At 47.6% G+C, this 23,727-nt stretch overlaps 1 protein-coding gene across 18 annotated transcripts in view; it reads left to right on the forward strand.

The window, feature by feature from the left end:
• The window catches only part of TACC2 (transforming acidic coiled-coil containing protein 2), a 258,017-nt gene that overhangs the window by 47,286 nt on the left and 187,004 nt on the right, over positions 1-23,727 (forward strand). For all 18 annotated transcript variants that reach the window (XR_010147040.1, XM_063782189.1, XM_054660567.2 and 15 more), the window contains one exon: positions 8,601-8,713. Coding sequence is in view for 17 of the 18 variants with exons in the window: in XM_063782189.1 (XP_063638259.1) it covers positions 8,601-8,713 (113 nt within the window). In the remaining variant the exon portion in view is untranslated. The remainder of the gene's footprint in view (positions 1-8,600; positions 8,714-23,727) is intronic.

The following is a 23,727-nucleotide window of genomic DNA, read 5'->3' on the forward strand; positions in this document are numbered from 1 at the left end:
GCCCGGAGGGTCGGTGCTAGTTTTCACTGGCACGATTACTCAAGTGTGTGAACAGCACGGCTCCAGGTTTTGGCCAGATGCATCTTCTGAATAAATGTGTAAAATGTTAACTTTGGGAGGAGCTGTTCTTTTTTTTTTTTTCTTTTCTTTTTTGAGACGGAATCTCGCTCTGTCACCCAGGCTGGAGTGCAGTGGCGCGATCTCGGCTTACTGCAAGCTCCGCCTCCCGGGTTCACGCCATTCTCCTGCCTCAGCCTCCCGAGTAGCTGGGACCACAGGCGCCCGCCACCATGCCCGGCTAACTTTTTGTATTTTTAGTAGAGACGGGGTTTCACCATGTTAGCCAGGATGGTCTTGATCTCCTGACCTCGTGATCTGCCCATCTCAGCCTCCCAAAGTGCTGGGATTACAGGCGTAAGCCACTGCACATGGCCTTTTTTTCTTCTTTTTGAGAGAGAGTCTCACTCTGTCGCCCAGGCTGGAGTTCAGTGGCACAGTCTCAGCTCGCTGCAACCTCTGCCTCCCGGGTTCAAGCGATTCTCCTGCCTCAGCCTCCCAAGTAGCTGGGATTACAGGTCCCTGCCACCATGCCCAGCTAATTTTTCTATTTTTAGTAGAGATGGGGTTTCACCATGTTGGCCAGGCTGGTCTCGAACTCCTGACCTCAAGTGATCCACCCGCCTCAGCCTCCCAAAGTGCTGGAATTACATGCTTGAGCCACTGCACCCAGCCTGAACTTCTGATTAACTGCTTTTGCTCTAAGCTGAGATAGCCAATGGGGCTCTTCATTAATGAGTTTTGAATCTGTTTCTTCTTTATACAATAACAACCAGCATGTACAGTGTCTACGTGGTCTAGCCTTGTCCTTTATTTAACCTTCAGAACAACCCTGCAGTTATGACCCCCATTCTACAGATACGGTACTTGAGGTGTAGAACCCAGAGACTTACAGCTAAATAAGCAGTAAAGCTTGGGTTTCAGAACAATTGTACTCAGCTTCCTGCCTGCTCGTTCTTAAACCATGCTGCTGTAGCATGAAAATGAGTGGATACAGGGATTCTAGAGGGGCAAAAGAAATAAAGTTTATGTCTGCAGTTTAAGTATAATCAAGTAAACATCACAGCATGGTACAGGCCATCCTGACATGCCCAGCTCTTTGAATAAAGAGACTCTCCCTTTTATTTGTACAGTTGTTGTTTACAAGGCATTCCTATCACCCACTGAGGTAGGGAAGGGCAGAGATTGTGGTCCCCAGTTTATTGACGGAGAGCGAGAGGCTTGGAGAGAGGAACTGATCTGACCAAGGGCACATGGATTTGGGTTTTCTGACCTCATCCAATTCTCTTTAAATCATATTGTTTCTAAAATATTAAATACATACAGGTCATCAACATTGGGTATGTTTTTGAAGCCTTTAGTCTGCCCCCTACAAACTAAAGACATCAGAACATGTCACCTCTTACATCTTTGAGGTTCCTGAGTCCTTTTAGGGTAATGGCCACCGCTTGTGACCCAAATGCTTCTGAGGAAGGGAAGGCAGATATCGTTTACTAAATATCATTCATTCATTCACTAAATTCAAAATTCCATGAGGGTAGTAGGAACCATGTCTCTCTTTTTATAATTAAGATTTCTTTCTTTCTTTTTCTTTCTCTCTTTCTTTTTCTCTCTTTCTTTTTCTTTCTTTGTTTCTTTCTTTCTTTCTCTCTCTGTCTCTCTGTCTCTCTGTCTCTCTCTCTCTCTTTCTCTCTTTCTTTCTTTCTTTCTTTGACAGAGTCTCACTCTGTTGCCAGACTGAATTGCAGTGCACAATCTTGGCTTACTGCAACCTCCACCTCCCAGGTTCAAGTGATTCTTGTGTTTCAGCCTCCTGAGTAGCTGGGACTACAGGTGCCCACCACCACGCCTGGCTAATTTTTGTACTTTTAGTAGAGATGAGGTTTCGCCATGTTGGCCAGCCTGGGTTCGAACTCCTGACCTCAAGTGATCTGCCCGCCTCGGCCTCCCAAAGTGCCGGGATTACAGGCATGAGCCACCGTGCCTGGCCAAATTTTACTTTAGAGTATTTTCAGATTTATAGAAAAGTTGCAAAGATTGTACGGAGAACTCCCATATAGATGCTTCCCCAGCTTCTCCTAAAGTTAACATTTTACACCATGCCTGTTTTAGTCATCAGCGTCTACCCAGAACCTAGACCCAGCCCTTACTATTCATGAGGCATAATCATCAAAACACACGTCAAACTCTGTTCTGTTATTTTCCATCTTTTAAAGGAAGAGTGAGGACTCAAACCCAGCTCTCTCGGACTTCGAAGCTTATTCATTTCTTCTGCTCTATTGTGCTGTATCACATCAGAAAACATTCCGTTTGCGGAAAGCTGAAATCCCACCCTGGCAGTCTTTCGCTTGTTGGCCTGACAGAGTGCCTGCTAGGTTAGGCTGAGGTGTCCTCTGCAACCTGTATTCGTCAATCTTTTGTACCCCCTTGGAGGGGAAGAAACATTTGGGATGGTCTAGCAGAACTGGTGTGAGCACTTGCCTTCCCTTGACAGGGAAGATGGGCAGCCGGCTGGCTCTAGCACAGAGCATGTGTTCATCCTCCATATTTGGCCAGCCTGGCAGTTGTTTCTGAAATCCGATTCCTCATGCCATGGGGATGACCTTTGGTCTGATTCCCAGCATTCACCTGCAGTCAAGCTGCTCCCAAGGAGCTCGTTCAAAGAGGGGGCGACTTAGGCAGACACTCTGGTCATGATCTAACCATGTTAATTAAGCATGGTTTAATTAACTCTATTGGCATGACCAGTAAGCAGTGGTCTAGAGTGATGGAGCGTTTAAGAGGTAAGTGGAATTTTTTTTTTTTTATGGTGAAATGCTTTAGCTCTTTACAAAGTATATTTTTTAGGACTGGAAAATTGCTGTAAGTGTTTAAAGATTGCTTTAAAATAGACTCCAGGCTCTGGAGTGTCCCAGAGCCAACGAAAGACTGTTTGTTTACTCAAGCAATGGCAGCGAAGGAAAGATTTGAAGAAGCAACTGGGCGAGTCCACGTGTCCTGTAAGGCTTGCCAATTGTTTTTCCAGCCTGCGATTTGGAAGTATAAAGGGTAACTTTAGAAATGCATGCTGTTTTGCAGTGACGCCTGCTGACACACAGGTCCTTTGGAATCCAGTAAGCAATAGAGCTTAAGACTATCTCTGAGACGGGGAACAGGAAGGGGGATTCAAAAGCACTGGGAAATGTGGCAAAAGTGAGAGCTCCCAGGGCTGAGGGTACGTCCTTCGATTTGCAGACATGGCCACCAGACTAAATAAGAATAATCTACTTTTCATACATTCAACAAATATTTATGGACTGCCTCTTCTGTGCCAGGTGCTATTCTGGGCATCAAATCTAGGCTCCTATACCACATTATTCTCAAATGTCCAATTGCTATAATTCCTTGGAGCATAGCAGCAAAATGGCAGAGACCATAAAGCAACGAATTCCACTGTATGGTGAAGCAGCATAAGGCAGGGACAAGAGCACAGACTCTGCAGCCAAACCATCCTGGTCCAAATCCTGGCTCCACCACTTCCAAGCTGTGTGATCTTGGGCAAGTGGCTTAACCTCTCTGTTCCCAGTATTCTTAGCTATAACATCGGGCTCTAAGGATTGAATGAGTTTAAATATGTAAAGCACTTAAAAGAGCAGTACTAGACACACAGAAAGTGTTCATAATAATTAGGTTGCTGCTGTCGTAGCAGAAAGAGTGCTGTGTAAATGCTGGGTGTCAGTATTCTTGCGGAAAGAGCACTGGACTTCAAGGTGGGAGACTTGCAGAGGGCAGAAGGCAAGCCTCTCTGTTTCTTATCTGGAAAATAGAAAACATGATTTTACCTGCCCGGTATAGCTCACGGGGATTTTATAAGAATCAAATGGATGTCAAAGAGCTTTGAAAAGTGCAATGTGCCATTCATACAGATAGTTTTGTTGCTTTTAACTCCATCCAGATATGTTTCTGTTGGGGAGAACTAGTATCATTCTTGCAGATTAGCTTTCTATTAGAAAAAGAAGTGAGTTGGGCGCCGTGGCTCATGCCTGTAATCCCGGCACTTTGGGAGGCACGTGGATCACGAGGTCAGGAGATCGAGACCAGCCTGGCCAACATGGTGAGACCCCATCTCTACTAAAAAAAATACAAAATTAGCTGGGTGTGGTGGTGCATGCCTGTAGTCCCAGCTGTTCGGGAGGCTGAGGCAGGAGAATTGTTTGAACCCGGGAAGCGGAGGTTGCAGTGAGCCGAGATCGCGCCATTGCACTCCAGCCTGGGCAACAAGAGCAAAACTCCACCTCAAAAATCATAATAATAGGGCTGGGTGTGGTGGCTCACGCCTGTAATCCCAGCACTTTGGGAGGCCGAGGCGGGTGGATCTCGAGGCCAGGAGATTGAGACCATCCTGGCTAACACGGTGAAACCCCGTCTCTACTAAAAATACAAAAAGTTAGCCAGGCGTGGTGGTGGGCGCCTGTAGTCCCAGCTGCTCGGAAGGCTGAGGCCGGATAATCACTTGAACCCAGGAGGCGGAGCTTACAGTGAGCCGAGATCTCGCCACTGCACTCCAGCCTGGGTGACAGAGTGAGACTCTGTCTCAAAATATAATAATAAAAATAAATAATAATTTAAAAAAGAAAAAAAAGAAAGAGAAGTGGAGCTGAAAAGGGAGAGACGCCTGCCTTTTGTTTTTTTCTTCAAAGACAAATCCAAGCCCTTGTTATAGTCCGTCTGCCTGAGGAAATATAGCCCGTGGTCCCTTTCTTCTCCTGGACTTGGAGCAAAGATCTGTCTCCTTATTCCATCTGTTGTTTGCATCTGTCTGGGCTATTATTTGTCTTCTTTCCAGAATTAAAAGAAATCTTGCTCATGGAATACTGGGCATGAGATTTATCTGTTAAATTATTTGCAGAATATTTTACTGCAGGTCATCTTGTGATTGAAAGGGGGGCCTGGCCTCAGGTGTTAGGAGCTGAGGTTTGCATGGCGGTCAGACAAGTAGGAATTGGGTTAAAATTTCAAAAATGCAGGACCCTGATATAAAAATGCCACTCACTCTGTAATCTTGAGTTATTATAGTAAAATGTGAGAATCATGCTTCCAAAGATTTATAATTTATAGATAAAGAATCTTGGCCGGGTGTGGTGGCACCTGTAATTCCAGCACTTTGGGAGGCTGAGGCGGGCAGATCACAAAGTCAGGAGTTCGAGACCAGCCTGGCCAATATGGTGAAACCCCGTCTCTACTAAAAATACAAAAATTAGCCGGGTGTGGTGGTGGGCACCTGTAGTCCCAGCTACTTAGGAGGCTGAGGCAGGAGAATCGCTTGAATTCGGGAAGCACAGGTTGCAGCGATCCAAGATGGTGCCACCAAACTCCAGCCTGGGCAACAGAGCGAGACTCCATCTCAAAAAAAAAAAAAAAAAAAAAAGAATCTTTCTCTGAAAATGAGGATTATAGAGTGTGAACTTAAGGTGATTTAAAGTTTCCATGGTCTTGATACTGTCCTATGGGGATGATTGTCTTCTTGGATGCACAGATGAAGAGGCTGAGGCCCCTCAGGGCAGGGCAGGGGCACTCGTTAAGGGAATGGCTCAGCCTGCATGGAGGTCAAGCCAACCCCGGGTCAGCAGCCCCCTCTTGTGTGAGGAATCATCCTCAGCTCTTTTTGCCTCCTTCAACACTGCTCCATGGAAGGGATCAAACAGAGATGCCTTGTCCTGGCTCTGGGATCAGAGATAATCGGTTATGTCTAGATTCCACTGCTGTGTGGTCTTGGCCCAGTTACTAAACCTCTCAGAGCCTCAGCTCTAAAACAGGGACACAAATATCCATCTTTCTCTTAAGACAGTTGTGCAAATTCAATGACATAGTTCATGGAAAGATACTGGCCCAGTGCCTGGCATTAGTGAGTGCTCAATAACAGGAGCATTTATTGCTGTTGTTCTCTTTCCCCCACATTCTATCCTTCAGCTAAAATGAAGGAAAATTTTTGCATTGTAGTGTTCATGTTAGCACTAGACCGTATGGGTACCTGAGAGATGAAGCATCTTTTATGTTTTACCTTTGGACACAATGGGATGAACACAGATAGCCAACCACTCAGGGAAATGCACCAGGTAGGGGAACCCTAGCCAAAGCTAGCTTGCTCTTCGGGCTGGTGTCTGAAGGTCAAGGACTACAGCCCATCCAACAAGTCTGACGGTCTCAGGAAGTCCCCAGCTGCAGACTAGGCAGATGATTTGCTTTCACATGTCCTGCAGAAACGTCAAGATTAATTTACAAAATCCATAGGCTAGAGGTTGGTAGAGTTTGATGAGTGGGGACCCTCCCTTCCTGGGGGACCTTGGGGGCTGTCTGCTTCACCTCCAGGCAGGAGCCATACCTACTATCTTCCTTGGGTGCCCTCTGTGTGCACACCCCTGCGGCCATGGGACTGGGGTCTGTCTCCCTAGACTGTGAGCAACGTGACAGGAGGAATGGAGCCTTATTTTTTTTTCTCCTCCCTTTCCTCCCTTTCCTTCCTTCCTCCCTCCCTCCCTCTGTCCCTTCCTTCCTTTCCTCCTTGCTTCCTCCCTCCCTCCCTCCCTTCTTTCCCTCCTACCCTCTCTCCTTCCCTCTCTCCCTCTTCCTTTCTTTTCCTTTCCCCTATTTGTTTCTGTTTCTGTTTTGTAGAGATGGGTTTCACCATGTTGCCCAGGCTGGTCTCGAACTCCTGGGCTCAAGCAGTCTTCCCACCTCACCTTCCCAAAGTGCTGGGATTGCAGGCATGAGCCACCGCACCCGGCTGGGGAGGCAGTTTCTAATTCACACAATGGCATCGTCTGCTCCCAGGCCATGCATTTGGCCCAGAAGAGTGCCACCTTCTGATTTTCACAAAGGTGCCCATGGGCTAGGGAATGTCTGTCGTACAGATTTGCACCATCTGCTAGATTTAAGCAAGGTAGAAAGAAATGAGGTCTTGTGCTATCTTCAAATGTGTGTTCCATGTAACGCGAGTTCTATAAGATGTTAAACTGTGGTACATAAACAGAGTCCTGTGGTCAAGAAATTCTGGCAAACTCTGAGTTAAAATTCAGTAAGTTATTCTGCTGTAGAACTCAGAATCTTTACTATGCTAATGTGCATTGTGAATTTCTAAAGGAGGCCTATATTATGTAGCACTTGTCAAAGGTGTTTGACCAGGGAGTACTTTGTTTTCCTCCAAGCTGATCTGGTGCAGCTCATCTGGATGAGAGGTGGACCGGGGAATGCACTCTCAGTTGCTAGTGACAGAAATTCAGCTTGTACCCACCTGCTAAGGTGAAAAGGGCAATGCATGCGGCCTCATCATAGAGCTCCCAGATGGCTAGGGCAGAATGAGGCCTTGGCCCCAGCAGGGCTGCTCCCTCTGCCTGGCATCTCGGCTTTTCTCTGCCTGCGAGCTCTGCCATCTCTTTCTGTGGCGGCTTCGTCCACCACAGCTGGAAACAAGGCTGCAGGTAACTTCCCGACTCACCTTCTATAGAACCCCCACCAGAACTGCCCTGGTTCTTCAGGGAATCCCGTAGAAGGTCCTGGCTTGACCTGAGTCTCATGTACACTCCAGTGGGCAGGGACATGGGGCACTATGACTGGCATTTTCCATGAGAACCTCAGGGATGGAGGGTATGGGTGGAACTGTTCTTGAAAGAAGGCAGACCCCATGCCAGAACAAGGGGTGCATGTTGTCTGGGGTGGGGGCACAGGGTCGCCGCTGGGGAAACAAAATGAAAGACAACCACTGCTTTGGGAAATATGGCTTGGAGCTTACAAAAGCCCTTTCCCTTCTTCTGATTTTTATATTATACTAAAATAGCATCATTTAAATGAGGTTCTGTTTTTTTTTTTTTAATTTTAAATCTCATCTCTGTCCTGTGATTTAAAGTTTTGACTGAGCCTTATATTTTTGCATCCTGGTTTTAAAAATCAACTAGTCTGTAGGAATATGGTTTATAAAAACAACAACAACAAATCAACTAACTGGTGGACAAGCTTATCCTGGAGTGAAAGAAAAGGTGACCAACTCTCAGAGTGGTTAGGATCCCAAGTGGTTGGGTCCGGATTTCTAAGCGTTCATGGTTTTCTTCTTCCGGTTAGTTTTTTTCCCTAGGTTTCCAGCTGAATTCTGGTATGTGAAGCCATCGGTGGTGGAGGGAGGAAAATGTGTTTTCATCTCAGGAGTGCCACAAACAAATTGCACACTTTCAAGTCTTAGTTTAAATGCTCCACTTCTCCTAGGGCGCAAGTGACCCCAAAGTGTGGTAGGTGTCCCCAGTTTTGGTTTTTCTACTAAAGCATTCAGTTGGAACTGCTTGTTTGACTTTGTTTCTTCCCCACTGGATGAGAGCAGCAGCCACCTTTGCTTTGCTGCCATATATCCTCAAGGCCTAGCTCAGTGCCGCACATAGTAGGTGTTTCGCTGGACGGCAGAGCAAGTGGACAACCTTACCTTGAATGCTGTGGTGGGTGCCCTGTTGATAAATGTTTTTGTGTTTTCAGAGACTCCTATCTGATTTCCTTTCCAATTTCTTTTTCTCCTGGCTCAGAGGACTTTATCAGCTCAGACTCCAAGGTCCGCGCAGCCACCCGGGAACAGTCAGAATATAAAAAGGAAGCAGCAGGACACGCCCGGAAGCCCTGACCACAGAGACGCGTCCAGGTAGGAGGCCAGCTCTGGAGGACTGATGCAGCCCAAGGACTGCCCCGCTCATTGCCGGCTCCAGCATTAGCTTTGCCCCATTTGCTTTGGAAACTGGACCCTTAGACACATGGTATCGTCCTCAGTGGTGAGATGTTCCAAGCAGTGGTTCACAGACCTCTCTGTGACTGGCTAGGCCTGCATGATTGAAAAATTCATCCTGATTGCCTGCCCAAAGATGAAATTAGTAATTATAGACTTCCATTCCAGCCACACTCCAGAGTATCTTCATTGTCAGAACTTAAAATGGAAAACATCAAGGGTTCCCAGGGGTTTATCAGTGTCTAATCCGTGGCTAAGTGGAGTCTGTATCTCAGTGTGGTGGCCATTGCGGGCACTGGACCATGAAACAGAGGACTGAGAACACAATTACCAAAGCCACCCAAGCCCTTTGTCCCAGGGAGGCTGGTGGATGAATCCCAGAAACCAACTGTGGCAGTGGGATGTGGCCAGTGCGGGGGTGGCCCATCAGTCACTTCCTTTTTTTTTGAGATGGAGTCTCGTCCAGGCTGGAGTGCAGTGGCACGGTCTCGGCTCATTGCAACCTCTACCTCGTGGGTTCAAGCGATTCTCCTGCTTCAGCTTTCCGAATAGCTGGGATTACAGGAGCCCGCCACCATGCCCAGCCATTTTTTCTATTTTTAGTAGAGACGGGATTTCACCATATTGGCCAGGCTGGTCTCTACCTCCTGACCTCAGGTGATCCACCCGCCTCAGCTTCCCAAAGTGCTGGATTATAGGTGTGAGCCACCATGCCTGGCTGGTCACTGGCTCTTGTTATGAGCCACAGCCAGGCCCTAGGGCTCCCTGCCGGGGCTCTCTCCTGGGCCTCTCCCCATGTTGGCCCCACACTCATAGTTTTAGGGGATACAAGCAGTAGTCCAGCAGACTCGAGCACCTGGTGTCCAGCATGGACACAGGCCAGGCACGCTGGGGGCACTTAATAACTGCTTGTGGGTTCAACTCACAAATAGCCCATGGATTTGGTCAGAAAAACCCTGCAAAATTGGAGCCCAGCTCTCAGGAGTGTATCATGACAGGCCTTAAGGGAAGCAAATGAGCAGGAACTCTGTGGAACAAAAATGCAAAATGGAATGATAGGCCCCTGTCATAGACAATGCAACTTTGACTCACATGCTACTTCATAGCTTTGCAAAACCTTGAGACTCAAAGTGACTTTTTTTTTTTTTTTTTGCTTTGGGTAAGTCAGCGCAACCCCTGGTGGCAGGAATTTTCATGCCTGGGGCGTGGAAGTGGGTGGCTTGGGCTATGTGGCTTTCCAGAGGAAGTACTTGGGGCATCTTGGCAGGAGCTTTGGATTTCTTTAGGGAAATGGCAATCAGATGGGGCAGAGTGTTTTTTGCTGAGGGAATCAGAATGATCCCTCAAACAGCACCTTTGATCTCTATTCTCTGCTAAAGATGGTGCTTCCTCAACTTCCCCAGACCCCCGTGTCTGTTCCATTTCCATGAACTTTTCATCAGGGTCACAGGACAAAGGTTTTAGTCTTTGGTTCTAATGAGACCTCTGACTTGGCACTGGATGACTATGAAACTAGTGAATGGATTTGTCTTTTCTGGAATCCCACACAAGGGAAGCCACTGTGGCTGAGGCCCAGGGTCCAGCTCTTCTCTTTCCCTCTTGGTGAGGTCCTGGGATCTCCTGAGGCCTGGGAATTGCTCGAGGCCTGTGTCACAGCTGGACTGAAGAGTAGCAGCAGCTCAAATGTCTTTTGTTGCTTGTTCCCCAGCTTTAGTCAATTATTATTTTTCCCTTGAAGAATTGCCTCTCGTTGGCATGCAAATTGAGCATAAAAGAGGTGCCCGTAATCCCAGCACTTTGGGAGGCCGAGGTGGGTGGATCACGAGGTCAGGAGATCCAGACCACCCTGGCCAACATGGTGAAGCCCCGTCTCTACTAAAAATACAAAAATTAGCCAGGCGTGGTGGTGTGTGCCTGTAGTCCCAGCTACCCAGGAGGCTGAGGCAGGAGAATCGCTTGAGCTCAGGAGGTGGAGGTTGCAGTGAGCCGAGATCGCACCACTGCACTCCAGCCTGGGAGACAGACTGAGACTACGCCTCAAAAAAAAAAAAAAAAAAAAGAGGTGCCTTCCAAGAACACATTCAAAAAAGCAGCTTCCTGCTCACAATTAAAAACATGATTCTCCTCCATAAATGTGTGTGTGTCTATAGTGCAGGGCCCTGTACTAACTCAGAAACCATCTATCGAGAAGGAACAGGCCCTCCTACTCTGCAAGGGCTGACAGTGAGTCCATCACTCCTGACGGAGCAGGGCTCCTGTGTGCGGTTTCAGTGAGTCACCCGTCCTTGGCGTCACCAACAAGGATAAAGAGCATTTATCGTCCATTTTGCATATAGGTTCCAGACACTATGCCAAATGCTCTGTGTGTGCAATAGATCATTGCATTTTTTAAAAAACCTATTCGGTTCTGATCCTGAGTCCTTACTCTGCCAGGCTGGTGGGTATGCCAAATGTATTAGTCCGTTTTCACACTGCTGATAAAGATATACCCAAGACTGGGCAATTTACAAAGAAAAGAGGCTTAATGAAGAACTTACAGTTCCACGTGGCTGGGGAAGCCTCACAATCACGGTGGAAGGCAAGGAGGAGCAAGTCACATCTTATGTGGATAGCAGCAGGTAAAGAGAAGAGAGCTTGTGCAGGGAAACTCCCGTTTTTAAAACCATCAGATCTCGTGAGACCCACTCCCTATCACAAGAACAGCATGGGAAAGACCAGCCCCCATGATTCAATCACCCCCCCAGGTCCCTCCCGCAACACGTGGGAATTCAAGATGAGATTTGGGTGGGGACACAGCCAAACCATATCACCCAGGGCAGCCATCCTTGGGACTTCTCTCTCCAGAGCCTGGTGCATTGAGACCATCATCCATTCCCTCCCCAACCCCAGCACCTTCCCTGTGATGCCAGTGACCACACTGCCCCTCAGGCTGAGGGACTGTGCTGCTTCTCCACAACTGTAGGCAGGAGGAAATCTTTGGCGAGGCTTTGGGAGCCCATGACTGCTTCCTCGAGCACCCTCCCTGCTCATTCCCCTCTGAACCGGAGGACACGGTCTGGAAGTAGAGAGGGACTCTCAGAGGTTCCCCACTGTTCAGGGCCCTTTCTCTCCACTCTCAGGCGCATTGGCCTTGAGGCATCTGTCCCTTGGCCTCATTGGACAACCAGCATTTTCTCTTCAAAGGATGTAAGTTTTTACAAAAGGTGGGAAGACGCATTGACCTGCAACTCTTTCTGTTTTCTACTTGGAAAAATCCAGAGGCAAAAAACACAGAAGGGCCTGCAGTGGCCACCTGCTGGGCATGGAGCGAGGGAAGAATATAGGGACAATGCATATGTGAATATTCCCAAAGATGGTCCCTCTGCCCAGGCATTATCTCCACTCTACAGATGAGGAAACTGAGGCTTGGAGCATGATGTAATCTACCTTAGAGGTAGAAAGTCCATTGTTTCTCCTCGAGGCTCTTCCCGCCCTCTGAATTATGCTAGAACATGGGGTTTACTCATCCCCAAAGTTCTTCAATAGGAAGAGTGGGGTCCCATCAATTCAACTGTCTTGCTTTTCCGGTTGCCACGTGGTGGCGCTGTTGTAACTTAGCCCAGCATAGTTCAACCATCCAGAGTCTGGGAGTTGCCTCCCTGATGACCATCCATGCACAGGCCCCTGGGTTCTTGAGGGAGAATGATCCCAGCCTCCTAGGGTGAAGCTTAACCCCAGTAGCATCTCTTTCAGCTCAGCAGTGTCCATGCCAGTACAGCTGATGTAGCAGTACAGCTGATTCCCAGTCTGGACTGGTCCCTGGTCCGCCCTCCTTGGATATCATCAACCAGGGACTGAGCAGCTTTTTCCTTTTAGATCCTTAAGACACAACCGATTTTATCTTACAACCTTTTGCCAGATAATGGAGCTATTAATATTAGGTTGTACCAGAGGAAATTACCATTTAGGTAGGTCAAAAATTGTTGGTCATTGGCCATTTCCTGTGCTTCCATTTCCTGTGCTCCTTCTTCTGAAAAAGGTCAAGGGCAGTGTTTCGAGATGACTGGCTTTTCTCAGGGAGTGAGAATCAGGCAGGGAGTGACCTTGAGTGATTCCTAGCTGAATTCCCGGCGCCTTTGGTTTCTGACCACAGTGCTTAGGCTCCCAGGCAATGGTAATTGACACAAGACCAAACAGATCTCCCAAACAAGGCTTTGTGAGGGGCTTATGTTTGAACACAAGGGAGATAGCGCTGGAGCAAAGTTCTCCGGCTGGCTCCCCGAGGACAGGTCTTTTTGGTGTTTTAAGAAGGGTGGGCAGGGCATGGTGGCTCACGTCTGTAATCCCATCACTTTGGGAGGCCGATGTGGGTGGATTGCCTGAGCTCAGGAGTTCGGGACCAGCCTGGGCAACACGGTGAAACCTCATCTCTACTAAAATGCAAAAAATTAGCTGGGTGTAGCAGCATGCATCTGTAGTCCCAGCTACTCCAGAGGCTGAGGCAGGAGAATTGCTTGAACCCAGGAGGTGGAGGTTGCAGTGAGCTGAGATTGCACCACTGCACTCCAGCCTGGGTGACAGAGTGAGACTCCGTCTCCAAAAAAAAAAAAAAAAAAAAAAAAGTGAAGAAGGGTGACGTGAACAAGCATGAGATATGGGAGCGTCGCTACATGTGTGGGGTAGAGCGCGGAGTGCACAGGCACAGTGAAAGAACGTGTTAGGCCATGCATTGCATGATCAAAAAATGGCAGATATGCAGCCATAAAAAAGAAGGAGATCATGTCCTTTGCAGGGACATGGATGGAGCTGGAGGTCATTATCCTTGGTAAACTAACACAGGAACAGAAAAGCAAACACTGCATGTTCTCACTTATAAGTGGGAGCTAACTGATGAGAACACATGGACACGTAGATGAGAACAACACATACTGGGGCCTATTGGAGGGAGGAGGCTGGGAGGAGGGACAGGATCAGGAATGATAACTAATGGGTACTAGGCTTAATACCTGGGTGATGAAATAATCTGTACAACACACCCCCATGACACGAGTTCACCTATGTAACAAACTTGCACTTGTGCCCTTGAACGCAAAATAAAGGTTTATAAAACAAAACAAAACCCAAAAAATGGCAGATAAGCCCCACCTGGGTGGGAATTTTGGTATTATGATGAGCCAGTGGGTGAAGATGGGTCATTCTGGACTTGTGCGCATGCGGGCAATAGGGTTAACTCCCTTGAGTAAGATGGTGGAATGCTGCTAACCTTAGCTTCTTCAAGGTCTCTTGGTCAGCGGGGATGGCACTGGATGGGGTATGCAAGGTCTAGTAGAGTCCTGGTGGGGGCCAAGTCCCGTCCATACCCTGTCTCACTTTGTCACTGAATGAAGGAGAGTGGAAACTCAACAGCCTGGAGTCTTAGCTGTTATCTGATGGTTCTCAAACTTGAGTGGGCACCAAGATCACCTGCAAGGCAGATTAAGACAGATTTCTAGGCTTCGCCTCTGGGGAGTCTGATGCAGCAGGTCTGTGGTGAGGCCTGTGAAGGGGCATTTCTTTTTCTTTTTCTGTTTTTGAGACAGAGTTTTACTTTTGTCGCCCAGGCTGGAGTGTAATGGTGCGATCTCAGCTCACTGTAACCTCCGCCTCCCGGGTTCTAGTGATTCTCCTGCCTCAGCCTCCCAAGTAGCTGGGATTACAGGCGCCTGCCACCATGCCCGGCTAATTTTTGTATTTTTAGTAGAGGCGGGGTTTCACCATGTTGGCCAGGCTGGTCTCGCACTCTTGACCTCAGGTGATCTGCCCACCTCAGCCTCCCAAAGTGCTGGGATTACAGGCGTGAGCCACTGCACCCAGCCAGGAAGGAGCATTTCTAACAGGTTCCCAGGTATTAGTACTGCTGGTCCAGAGACCACACAATGAAGACTGCTGCATTCTGCCACGCAGCTGTGTGACCACCTCAGCCCAGTGCTGTTGGGGCTCAGAAGAAGCCTTCCCTGAGAGCTGGAGTGGACAAGGAGGGTCTCCTGGCAGGGGTGGAGGGAGCTTGAGTGAAAGGGGCAGGCTCTAGAGGCCATTCCAGGCAGGGGCAGAATTCCTGAACTGGACCTCTCTAGGGCTGAGCAGGAAGTGAGTGCAGACCCAGGTGGTGACGTTCACTGAAAACAAGGTATGAGGAGTGGCGCCATGTTGAGGAGAATCTGTCAGTCAGGAGAGGGGTTGAGATTTTATCCTGAAGGTAACTGGAAGCTAGGGAAGTGCTTTGTGGTTTGTTTGCTTTTAAACAAGGGCTGGGCCGGGCACAGTGACTCACGCCTATAATCCCAGCACTTTGGGAGGCCAAGGCCGGTGGATCATGTGAGGTCAAGAGTTTGAGACCAGCCTAGTCAACCTGGTGAAACTCCATCTCTACTAAAAATACAAAAATTAGCCTGGCATGGTGGTGCACACCTGTAGTTTCAGCTACCAGAGAGGCTAAGGCAGGAGAATCCCTTGAACCCAGGAGGCAGATGTTGCAGCGAGGTGAGATCATGCCACTGCACTTCAGCTGGGCGACAAGAGTGAGACTCTGTCTCAAACATAAAATAAAAATAAAATAAAATAAACAAGGGCTTATGCATGCCAGGAAAATGTTCTGAAGATAAGGGTGGGGCACTGACTGGTGCACTGGAGGGGTGGAGGGTGCCGGCTGGAAGGGGCACTAGGGGATATTGTTGTAGTAGAGGAATGGTGGCCAGAAGGAATCCCAAGGGAGAACCCACAGAACCCGGTGACTGCCTGGGTGTGGGCGGAAGAGGTGGAGTCAAAGAATGAGAAATAAAAGTAAAATCCTAAGCCCTCCATCCAGCTGAACAGACTCCCTCTTGGCCAAAGGGACCCTAAAGAAGCCTTAAAAACTAAGTTTGGCCGGGCACGGTGGCTCACGCCTCTAATCCCAGCACTTTGGGTGGCTGAGGCGGGCAGATCACCTGAGGTCGGGAGTTTGAGACCAGCCTGACCAACATGGAGAAACCCTGTCTCTATTAAAAATAAAAAATTAAAAAATTAAAAAAAATTAGCCAAGCATGGTGGTGGGCACCTGTAATCCCAGCTACTTGGGAGGCTGAGGCAGGGTTCAACCTGAGGCTTGAATCCAGGAGGTGGAGGTTGGGGTGAGCCAAGATCGAGCCATTGCACTCCAGCCTGGACAACAAGAGTGAAACTCCGTCTCAAAAAAACAAAAACAAAAACTGAGTTTGGAGCCCTGAGAGGATGGAGGTCAGACAACCTTCCCATACCTGCTCCCTCGCTAGCTGATGTTAGACTTTCTTTCCTAAGGGTTCAGCAGAAACAAGCAAACCAGCCCTTTCAAAAGACTTGCTCCACCACTGGTTTCAGCCAGATCCCCTTCCCTTTTGTGGTTTCCACACAACAACTGACCAGCATTCCTTCCACACAAGAGACCACCCGCCATGGAGTGGTTTGGCACCTTGAGTGCCTTCGCACCCTCTGCGTCACCTTTTAATGTATAAAGCCTAATTTTAACGCATTTAAATGTTGTCTACACCACAAAGTGAGCATGGGGTGTAACATGTCTGTTTGCTTACTATGCATGCACGCCCCTCTTCATGAATACTCATAGCTCTTCCTATAATCTGTTGAATGTGTCTACTTAGCCTGTTCAGCATAAATTCCAGTCTCAAACTTCCCTACCTCAAGTGCCTGCTTCCGGCTTCTGCTGCAAAGCGCAGAAGCGCTTCTGTCGCTTTCCAGCCTGCAGGATAGATGGCCAGCCTGCAGGCTGCAACCCTTTATTATATATTTATTTATTTAGAGACGGAGTCTCACTCTGTCGCCAGACAGGAGTGCAGTGGCGCGATCTTGGCTCACTGCAACCTCCACCTCCCGGGTTCAAGTGATTCTCCTGCCTCAGCCTCCCGAGTACCTGGGACTACAGGTGCGAAGCACCATGCCCAACTAATTTTTGTATTTTTAGTAGAGATGGGGTTTCACCATGTTGGCCAGAATGGTCTCGATCTCTTGACCTTGTGATTCACCTGCCTCAGCCTCCCAAAGTGCTGGGATTTGCAGGCATGAGCCACCATGCCTGGCCACTGCAACTCTTTATAAGAAATAAGCTTTCCTCCCCAAATTTATGAACCTCATGATTCTTCAGTTGACAAGAAGACTCTAAGGTTCTGGATCAAGAACCCAAAAGAAAGATCCAACATTAAACACTGGGACATCTAAAGTGAGAGCTAGGCCATGCGTGAGCCACTGAGCCCAGCCCCATCTGTGTTTTTTTTTTTTTTTTTTTTTGCTTTTTTTTTTTTTTTGAGACACGGTTTCATTTTTGGTGTCCATGATGGAGTGCAGTGGCGCAATCTCGACTCACTGCAACCTCCACCTCCCGGGTTCAAGCCATTCTCCTGCCTCAGCCTCCTGAGTAGCTGGGATTACAGGCGCCTGCCACTACGCCTGGCTAATTTTTTTTTTTTTTTGTATTTTTAGTAGAGACGGGGTTTCACCATGTTGGTCAGGCTAGTCTCGAACTCCTGACCTTGTGATCCGCCCGCCTCAGCCTCCCAAAGTGCTGGAATTATAGGCGTGAGCTACCACGCCCGGGCTCCATCTGTGTTTTTAATAAGCACCCCAGGTGATTCTTCTGAGCAGGGAAATTTAAGGAATGGTGAGCTATTGCCAGGACCACTTTATCAGAATTGCCTGGGATATCAGTTAAAGTACCCATTTCCTGAACACCCCCCTCCCCTCTTGAAGAGTCTGAGCCAGTAGATTTGGGATGAGACCCCTAAATCTGTGTTTGTAGTAAGAATCCCATGAGATTCTCACGAGAAAGCAAGTTTGGGAGACACTGACCAGGGTTTACCCCCAGGCCAATAAGGATAGCTAACTTTTGTTTGCGCTTTGGATAATTCGCATACAGACTCATGCCCCCTCTCCTGTTCTCTCCTCTTTTTTTTTCCAACAAATATTTACTGGGCAGCCATTCTGTGCCTGCTCCTGCACTAGGTGGTGAGGATGCAGCTGGCAGCACGCACCGTGGGAGCTCTGCTCCGGTGGATAAATACACTGTAGTTAAGGAGTTAGACATTGAGCAAGGAAACAAATAGAACAGAGACACTTTTGGGTGGTATGGAGGCTCTGAAAGGTACCCAGCAGGGTGTCAAGCTAGAGAGTAACAGGGAAAGTGGCTACTTTAGATTAGACCTGCCATTCTCAAAGTGGGGTTTCTGGCCCAGTGGTCTCAGCATCACCTGGGAATTTGTTAAAAATGCAAAACTTTGACCCCACTCCCATTCACTGAACTAGAAGCTCAGGGTGGGGCCTAGTGATGTGTGTTTTAACAAGCCCAGGGATTCTGGCACTCCTAAGGTTTGAGAACCACTGGATTAGATGGCCAGAGAAGGAGGTGATATAGGAACTGAGTCTGGAATGACAAAAAGGCAGACATGGAAGACCTAGGGGACCAGGCATTCCAGGTGGAGGGACAGGCCTTGCAAAGGGCTTAAGGAGGAAGAATTCCCTGCTTTAGAGGAATGGGTGACCATTGAGGCAGTGAGAGATGGCGAGGTGGGCAGGGGCCTGATCAGCCAAGCCTGGACCCTGAAGGCCATGGTGAGGAACTTGGATTTCCTTCTGGTGCTGGGGATGCAAGCAAGACTGGGGCCAGGCGGTCAAAGAAGGGGCCCAGGTAGAGCCCCAGGCAAATCCCCAAGCAAGATGTGGTACCTGGAACTAGGGCAGGGTTTCTCAAGCTTGTTTTTATTGCCACTCACTCCTGGCTGCCTGCAAGGAACTTAGAGACATTTATTCCTCATTGCCTTTCCCTCTCCAAGAAAGTTCAATACCACAGGAATGCTGTATATGTTTCTGTGCTATGGCCTTTGAGGCCACAGACTATTGTAATATCTAAGGCTCTTTTCACCTCTCAAGAACCAATTTTCACCCCACCTAGGGATGGTCTTGGCCCATTGAGAGTGCATGGACTGAGATACCAGTGAAAGTGGAGAAAATGTGAGCAGCTTTCCATATTTTGGATATAGTGGAGCTAGAGATGCCAGGACTTGCTGATAGACTGGCTTTAGAAGGAAAAAGAAAAAGAGGCCGGGTGCGGTGGCTCATGTCTGTAATCCCAGCACTTTGGGAGGCCAAGGTGGGTGGATCACTTGAGGTCAGGAGTTTGAGACCAGCCTGGCCAACATGGCGAAACTCTGTCTCTACTAAAAATACAGAAATTAGCCAGGCGTGGTGGCGTATGCCTGTAATCCCAGCTACTTGGGAGGCTGAGGCAGGAGAATCACTTGAACCCTGCAGGTGGAGGTTGCAGTGAGCCAAGATCATGTCACTGCACTCCAGCCTGGGCAACAGATACTCCATCTCAAAAAAAAAAAAAAAAGGGGGGGGCCAGGCACGGTGGCTCACACCTGTAATCCCAGCACTCTGGGAGGCAGAGGTGGGCAGATCACGAGGTCAGGAAATCGAGACCATCCTGGCTAACACGGTGAAACCCCATCTCTACTAAAAATGCAAAAAAAATTAGCGGGGCGTGGTGGCAGGTGCCTGTAGTCCCAGCTACTTGGGAGGCTGAGGCAGCAGAATGGCGTGAACCCGGGAGGCGGAGCTTGCAGTGAGCCGAGATGGCGCCACTGCACTCCGTCTCAAAAAAAAAAAAAAAAAAAAGAAAAAGAAAAAGAAAAAAAAAAGGAGGGAGAAAAGAATCGAGGAAGATTCCTGAAGCTTTGGCTTGAGCGACTGGGCAGGTGGGACCATATGCTGAGATGTGAAAAGCACTAAGGTCAGGTGTGTCTGCCGAGTTCCACGGCCACAGACCTGGGCTCCAGGAGGAAATCCTACGGGTGCCAGGTGAAGCTGTCAGGACAAAGTGCCGACTATCACAGACCCGGGCTTGTGCTGGGGGAATCCCAGGAGGGCCTGGCATCTTCGAGAGAAAAGCAGAGTTCTCCTTTCTGCTTCAGGGACAGCTCATTTCCTGCTCCATGCCCAGCTCCTTAGCACCCCAGCCTTTTTAGGGGGTCGGTGTCTTAGTCCATTTAATCAACACGGGCCCACTACACACTACGGGTCAAGCTCTGGGCTGGACCAGAGGTACAAAGATGAGCAAGATGTCCAGTCCAGTCTAGAGAAAGGCATGCAAATGAATAATTCTAGAACAAGCTAAATGCCCTAGGTGGGGTCTCTGGGAGCACAGGGGCGGGGAGAGAGGGGCTGGCTCTGCTGGGGAGAACCAGGAGAGGTCTCCAGGGGAGGTTTCTTGGGGCTGGGTCTCCAAAACTGAGTAGAAGTAGAGGATTATGGGGAAAAGACAGTCCCAGGCAGAGAACAGCTGTCCCTATCGTAGATCCACAGGAAACAGAATTTAAGAAGGACTAGACACATAAACTTTAGGACATGTCAGAGTGGCTTTTTTTTTTTTTTTTTGAGACGGAGTCTCGCTCTGTCACCCAGGCTGGAGTGCAGTGGCACCATCTCCGCTCACTGCAAGCTCCGCCTCCCTGGGTTCACTCCATTCTCTGCCTCAGCCTCCCGAGTAGCTGGGACTACAGGTGCCCGCCACCACGCCTGGCTAATTTTTTGTATTTTTTAGTAGAGACGGGGTTTTACTGTGTTAGCCAGGATGGTCTCAATCTCCTGACCTTGTGATCTGCCCGCCTCGGCCTCCCAAAGTGCTGGGATTACAGGCATGAGCCACCACGCCTGGAGTTTCACTCTTGTTGCCCAGTCTGGAGTCCGATGACGCCATCTTGGCTAACCACAACCTCCGCCTCCCGGGTTCAAGTGATTCTGCCTCGGCCTCCGGAGTAGCTGGGATTACAGGCATGCGCCACCACGTCCGGCTAATTTTTTTTTTTTTTTTTTTTTTTTTTTTTTTAGTAGAGACAGGGTTTCTCCATATTGGTCAGGCTGGTCTCGAACTCCCGACCTCAGGTGATCCACCTGCCTCGGCCTCCCAAAGTGCTGGGATTACAAGCATGAGCTACTGTGCCCGGCCCAGAGCTTCTTTACATATGGGAGATAGGAGGTGTAGCATAATATTAAGCTCAACCTCTTGGCTTTTTCAGAAGACAAACTCCTAGTTAGAACAAAAACATCTTTGGTGTGGATAGCAGCAGCTATGGGGAAGGGTTTAGAAAGATGGTTTGAAAAAATGAACTAAATGGGCTTTAAATGGAAGGCCAGGATGTTTCTTACTCCTCCGTTTCATTGTCATTTGTGGAATCGGTCTGCTGCAGGCTGGGCATTGGGCCTAGGGCTACACACATCACCTCACCCGGCAGCTCTGTGTGGATGGCTGTAGATGACCCAAGGGGGCCATATGAGGAAATCAGGGCTCAGAGAGGTTAAGGAACTTGTTTTAGGTCACACAGACAGAATGTGGCAGGGCGGGGACTAGAACCGAGGCTGGTTTGATCCACCTGAAACCCAGACTCGTAACTGACTCTCACAGGTGTCTGAAGTGTTTGTGTTCTGGTCTCCATAATTAGAAAGTGAACCTTGGTCAATCCTTAACATTTAGTTTTCCTATAAACAGGGTCAGTTCTTAGCAGAAAAAAGAAAAATCAGAAAGATCTAAGCTGTGTTTTGCACATCGGCCCGGGCCAGCTCTTACAGACCGAGCCCTGTGTTTCCCAGGCGGCCTGCTCTGTTCCTTCCAAACTTGGGAGGACTCTGAGATCAATTCCCAGGCTCCTGCCCAGCCAGGGTGTGTCGGGCAGAGCGGAGAGCAGCCTCCGCCCCTCCTTGTCCTGCTTCTGACTCATTATTTATCTTTGGCAGGAAGTAAACACAGAGAGGAGAGTGGGAGGGAGAGGAGGAGTGAGCTCCTGACTTTTGACACTGGCTGAAAAGGAAGATCATGTGCTGAATTAGGTGTGTGTCTGTTTTCTGCTCCTCTGGTTTCAACAGAGCATTTGAGGCTTTAAACAACAGGGGAAGAGGAGTATTTTTCCATTAGGAGATAATACCCATTTATTGTAGCAACTTGGAACATAGCGAAGAGTGCAGAGTGGAGAGGAAAAAATCACCAACGCTCCTACCATATGCAGACAATGGCTTTCAAAATATTAGTGTTTTCCTCACACTCTTCTGTTTTTTTTCTAGTTCTTTTCTTTATTGATTGTGAGATAGCTATATTTTGTTAGGTGGTATATTAAGTGTGCATATATATTATAAAAAACATATGCAAATTATATATATTATACATATTATACATATATATTATATAATATATATATACACACACACACACACACACACCCCTAAAGAAATGTGTGTGTGTGGTCAGGCGTGGTGGCTCACTCTTGTAACCCCAGCACTTTGGGAGGCTGAGGCAGGTGGATCACTTGAGGTCAGGAGTTTGAGACCAGCCTGGCCAACATGGTGAAACCCCGTCTCTACTAAAAATACAAAAATTAGCCGGGTGCGGTGGTGTGTGCCTGTGGTCCCAGCTACTTGGGAGGCTGAGGCAGAAGAATCGCTTGAACCCAGGAGGCAGAGGTTGGAGTGAGCCAAGATCATGCCACTGCACTCCAGCTTGGGTGACAGAGCGAGACTCTGTCTCAAACAACAACAAAAAGTGTATGTGTGTGTGTGTGTGTATAATTTTTATATATGTATATGCACTTTAAAAATAATAGGCTATTTTCAGAACAGTTTTAGGTTACCGAAAAATCGTGTAGCTATTACAAAAGAGTTCCCATGCACACTTCCCTCCTCCATACAGTTTTCCCTGTTATTAACACCTCACATTAATGTGGTATATTTGTTTCAACTAATGGGCCAATATTGATACATTATTATTAACTAAAGTCTATACAGTAAGTTCTCCCTCAGTGTCATTAATAGGTTCTTAGAAACTGCAATTTTAAGTGAAATGATGTATAATGAGACCAGTTTTTTTGTCATCATTTTACTGAAAACTACATTGAACAAAACCACATTATTGGAGAGCCTACTCTATAACTATTTGCTCAAAGTTGCAGTTTCCAAGAACCACTGGACAACATTGAGGACTTACTATCGTTTACATTAAAGTTCAGTTTGTGTTGTACATTCTGATGAATTTGACAAATGCATAAGGTCATGTATCCGTCATTATGATATTAGTTTCACTGCCTTAAAAACCCCTTAGGCTCCACCCATTCCCCTCCCTCCATCCTTCCACATTCTTGGGAATCACTCTCTTTTTAGTGTCTCTATAGTTTTGTTCTAATTCCTTTTTTATTGGTATCAGATACATACTGTGAGTTGTCTGAATTTGAGAGCTTGATGAATGCTTATAGTCCTGTATAGATCTAGGTCATTTTCATCATACCAGATTGTTCTCTCTCGTTCCTTCCCAGTCAATACCCCTGCCCAAGAGTAACAACTATTCTGACTTCTATCACCATTGATTGGTTTTGAACTCTATATAAATGGAAGCAAATAGTATGTATGCTTTGCTCTCTGGCTTATTTTATACACGGATAGTTGTTGATTTTTAAATTTTTTTTTATTGTGGTAAAAGAGCAGAACATAAAATTTACCATCTTAACCGTTTCTAAGTGTACAGTTCAGTAGTATTAGGTATAATCACATTGTTGTTTGACCAGTGTCTCTGTAGTTTCTTAGCTGAGAAGCTGGCATCATTGATTTGAGACCTTATTAAAATATAGGCATTTTAGTGCTATAAATGTCACTCGGAGGCCTGTTTTAACTGCGTCCCACACATTTTGATATTTCTGTTTTCATTTTCATTCTGTTCAAATACTTTACAATTTCCGTCTTTCTTTCTTCTTTTACTCATGGACTATTCAGAAATGTCTTATTGTTTCCAAATAGTTGGGGATTTTCCAGATATCTTTCTGTTATTGATTTCTAATTTAATTTCATTGTAGCCAGATAAGATACTTTGTATAATTTGAATCATCTCAAATTTATGCACAGAATATGGTCTCCCT

The sequence above is a fragment of the Pan troglodytes genome, chromosome 8, assembly GCF_028858775.2.
Source record: "Pan troglodytes isolate AG18354 chromosome 8, NHGRI_mPanTro3-v2.0_pri, whole genome shotgun sequence".
Taxonomy (NCBI): Eukaryota; Metazoa; Chordata; class Mammalia; order Primates; family Hominidae; genus Pan; species Pan troglodytes.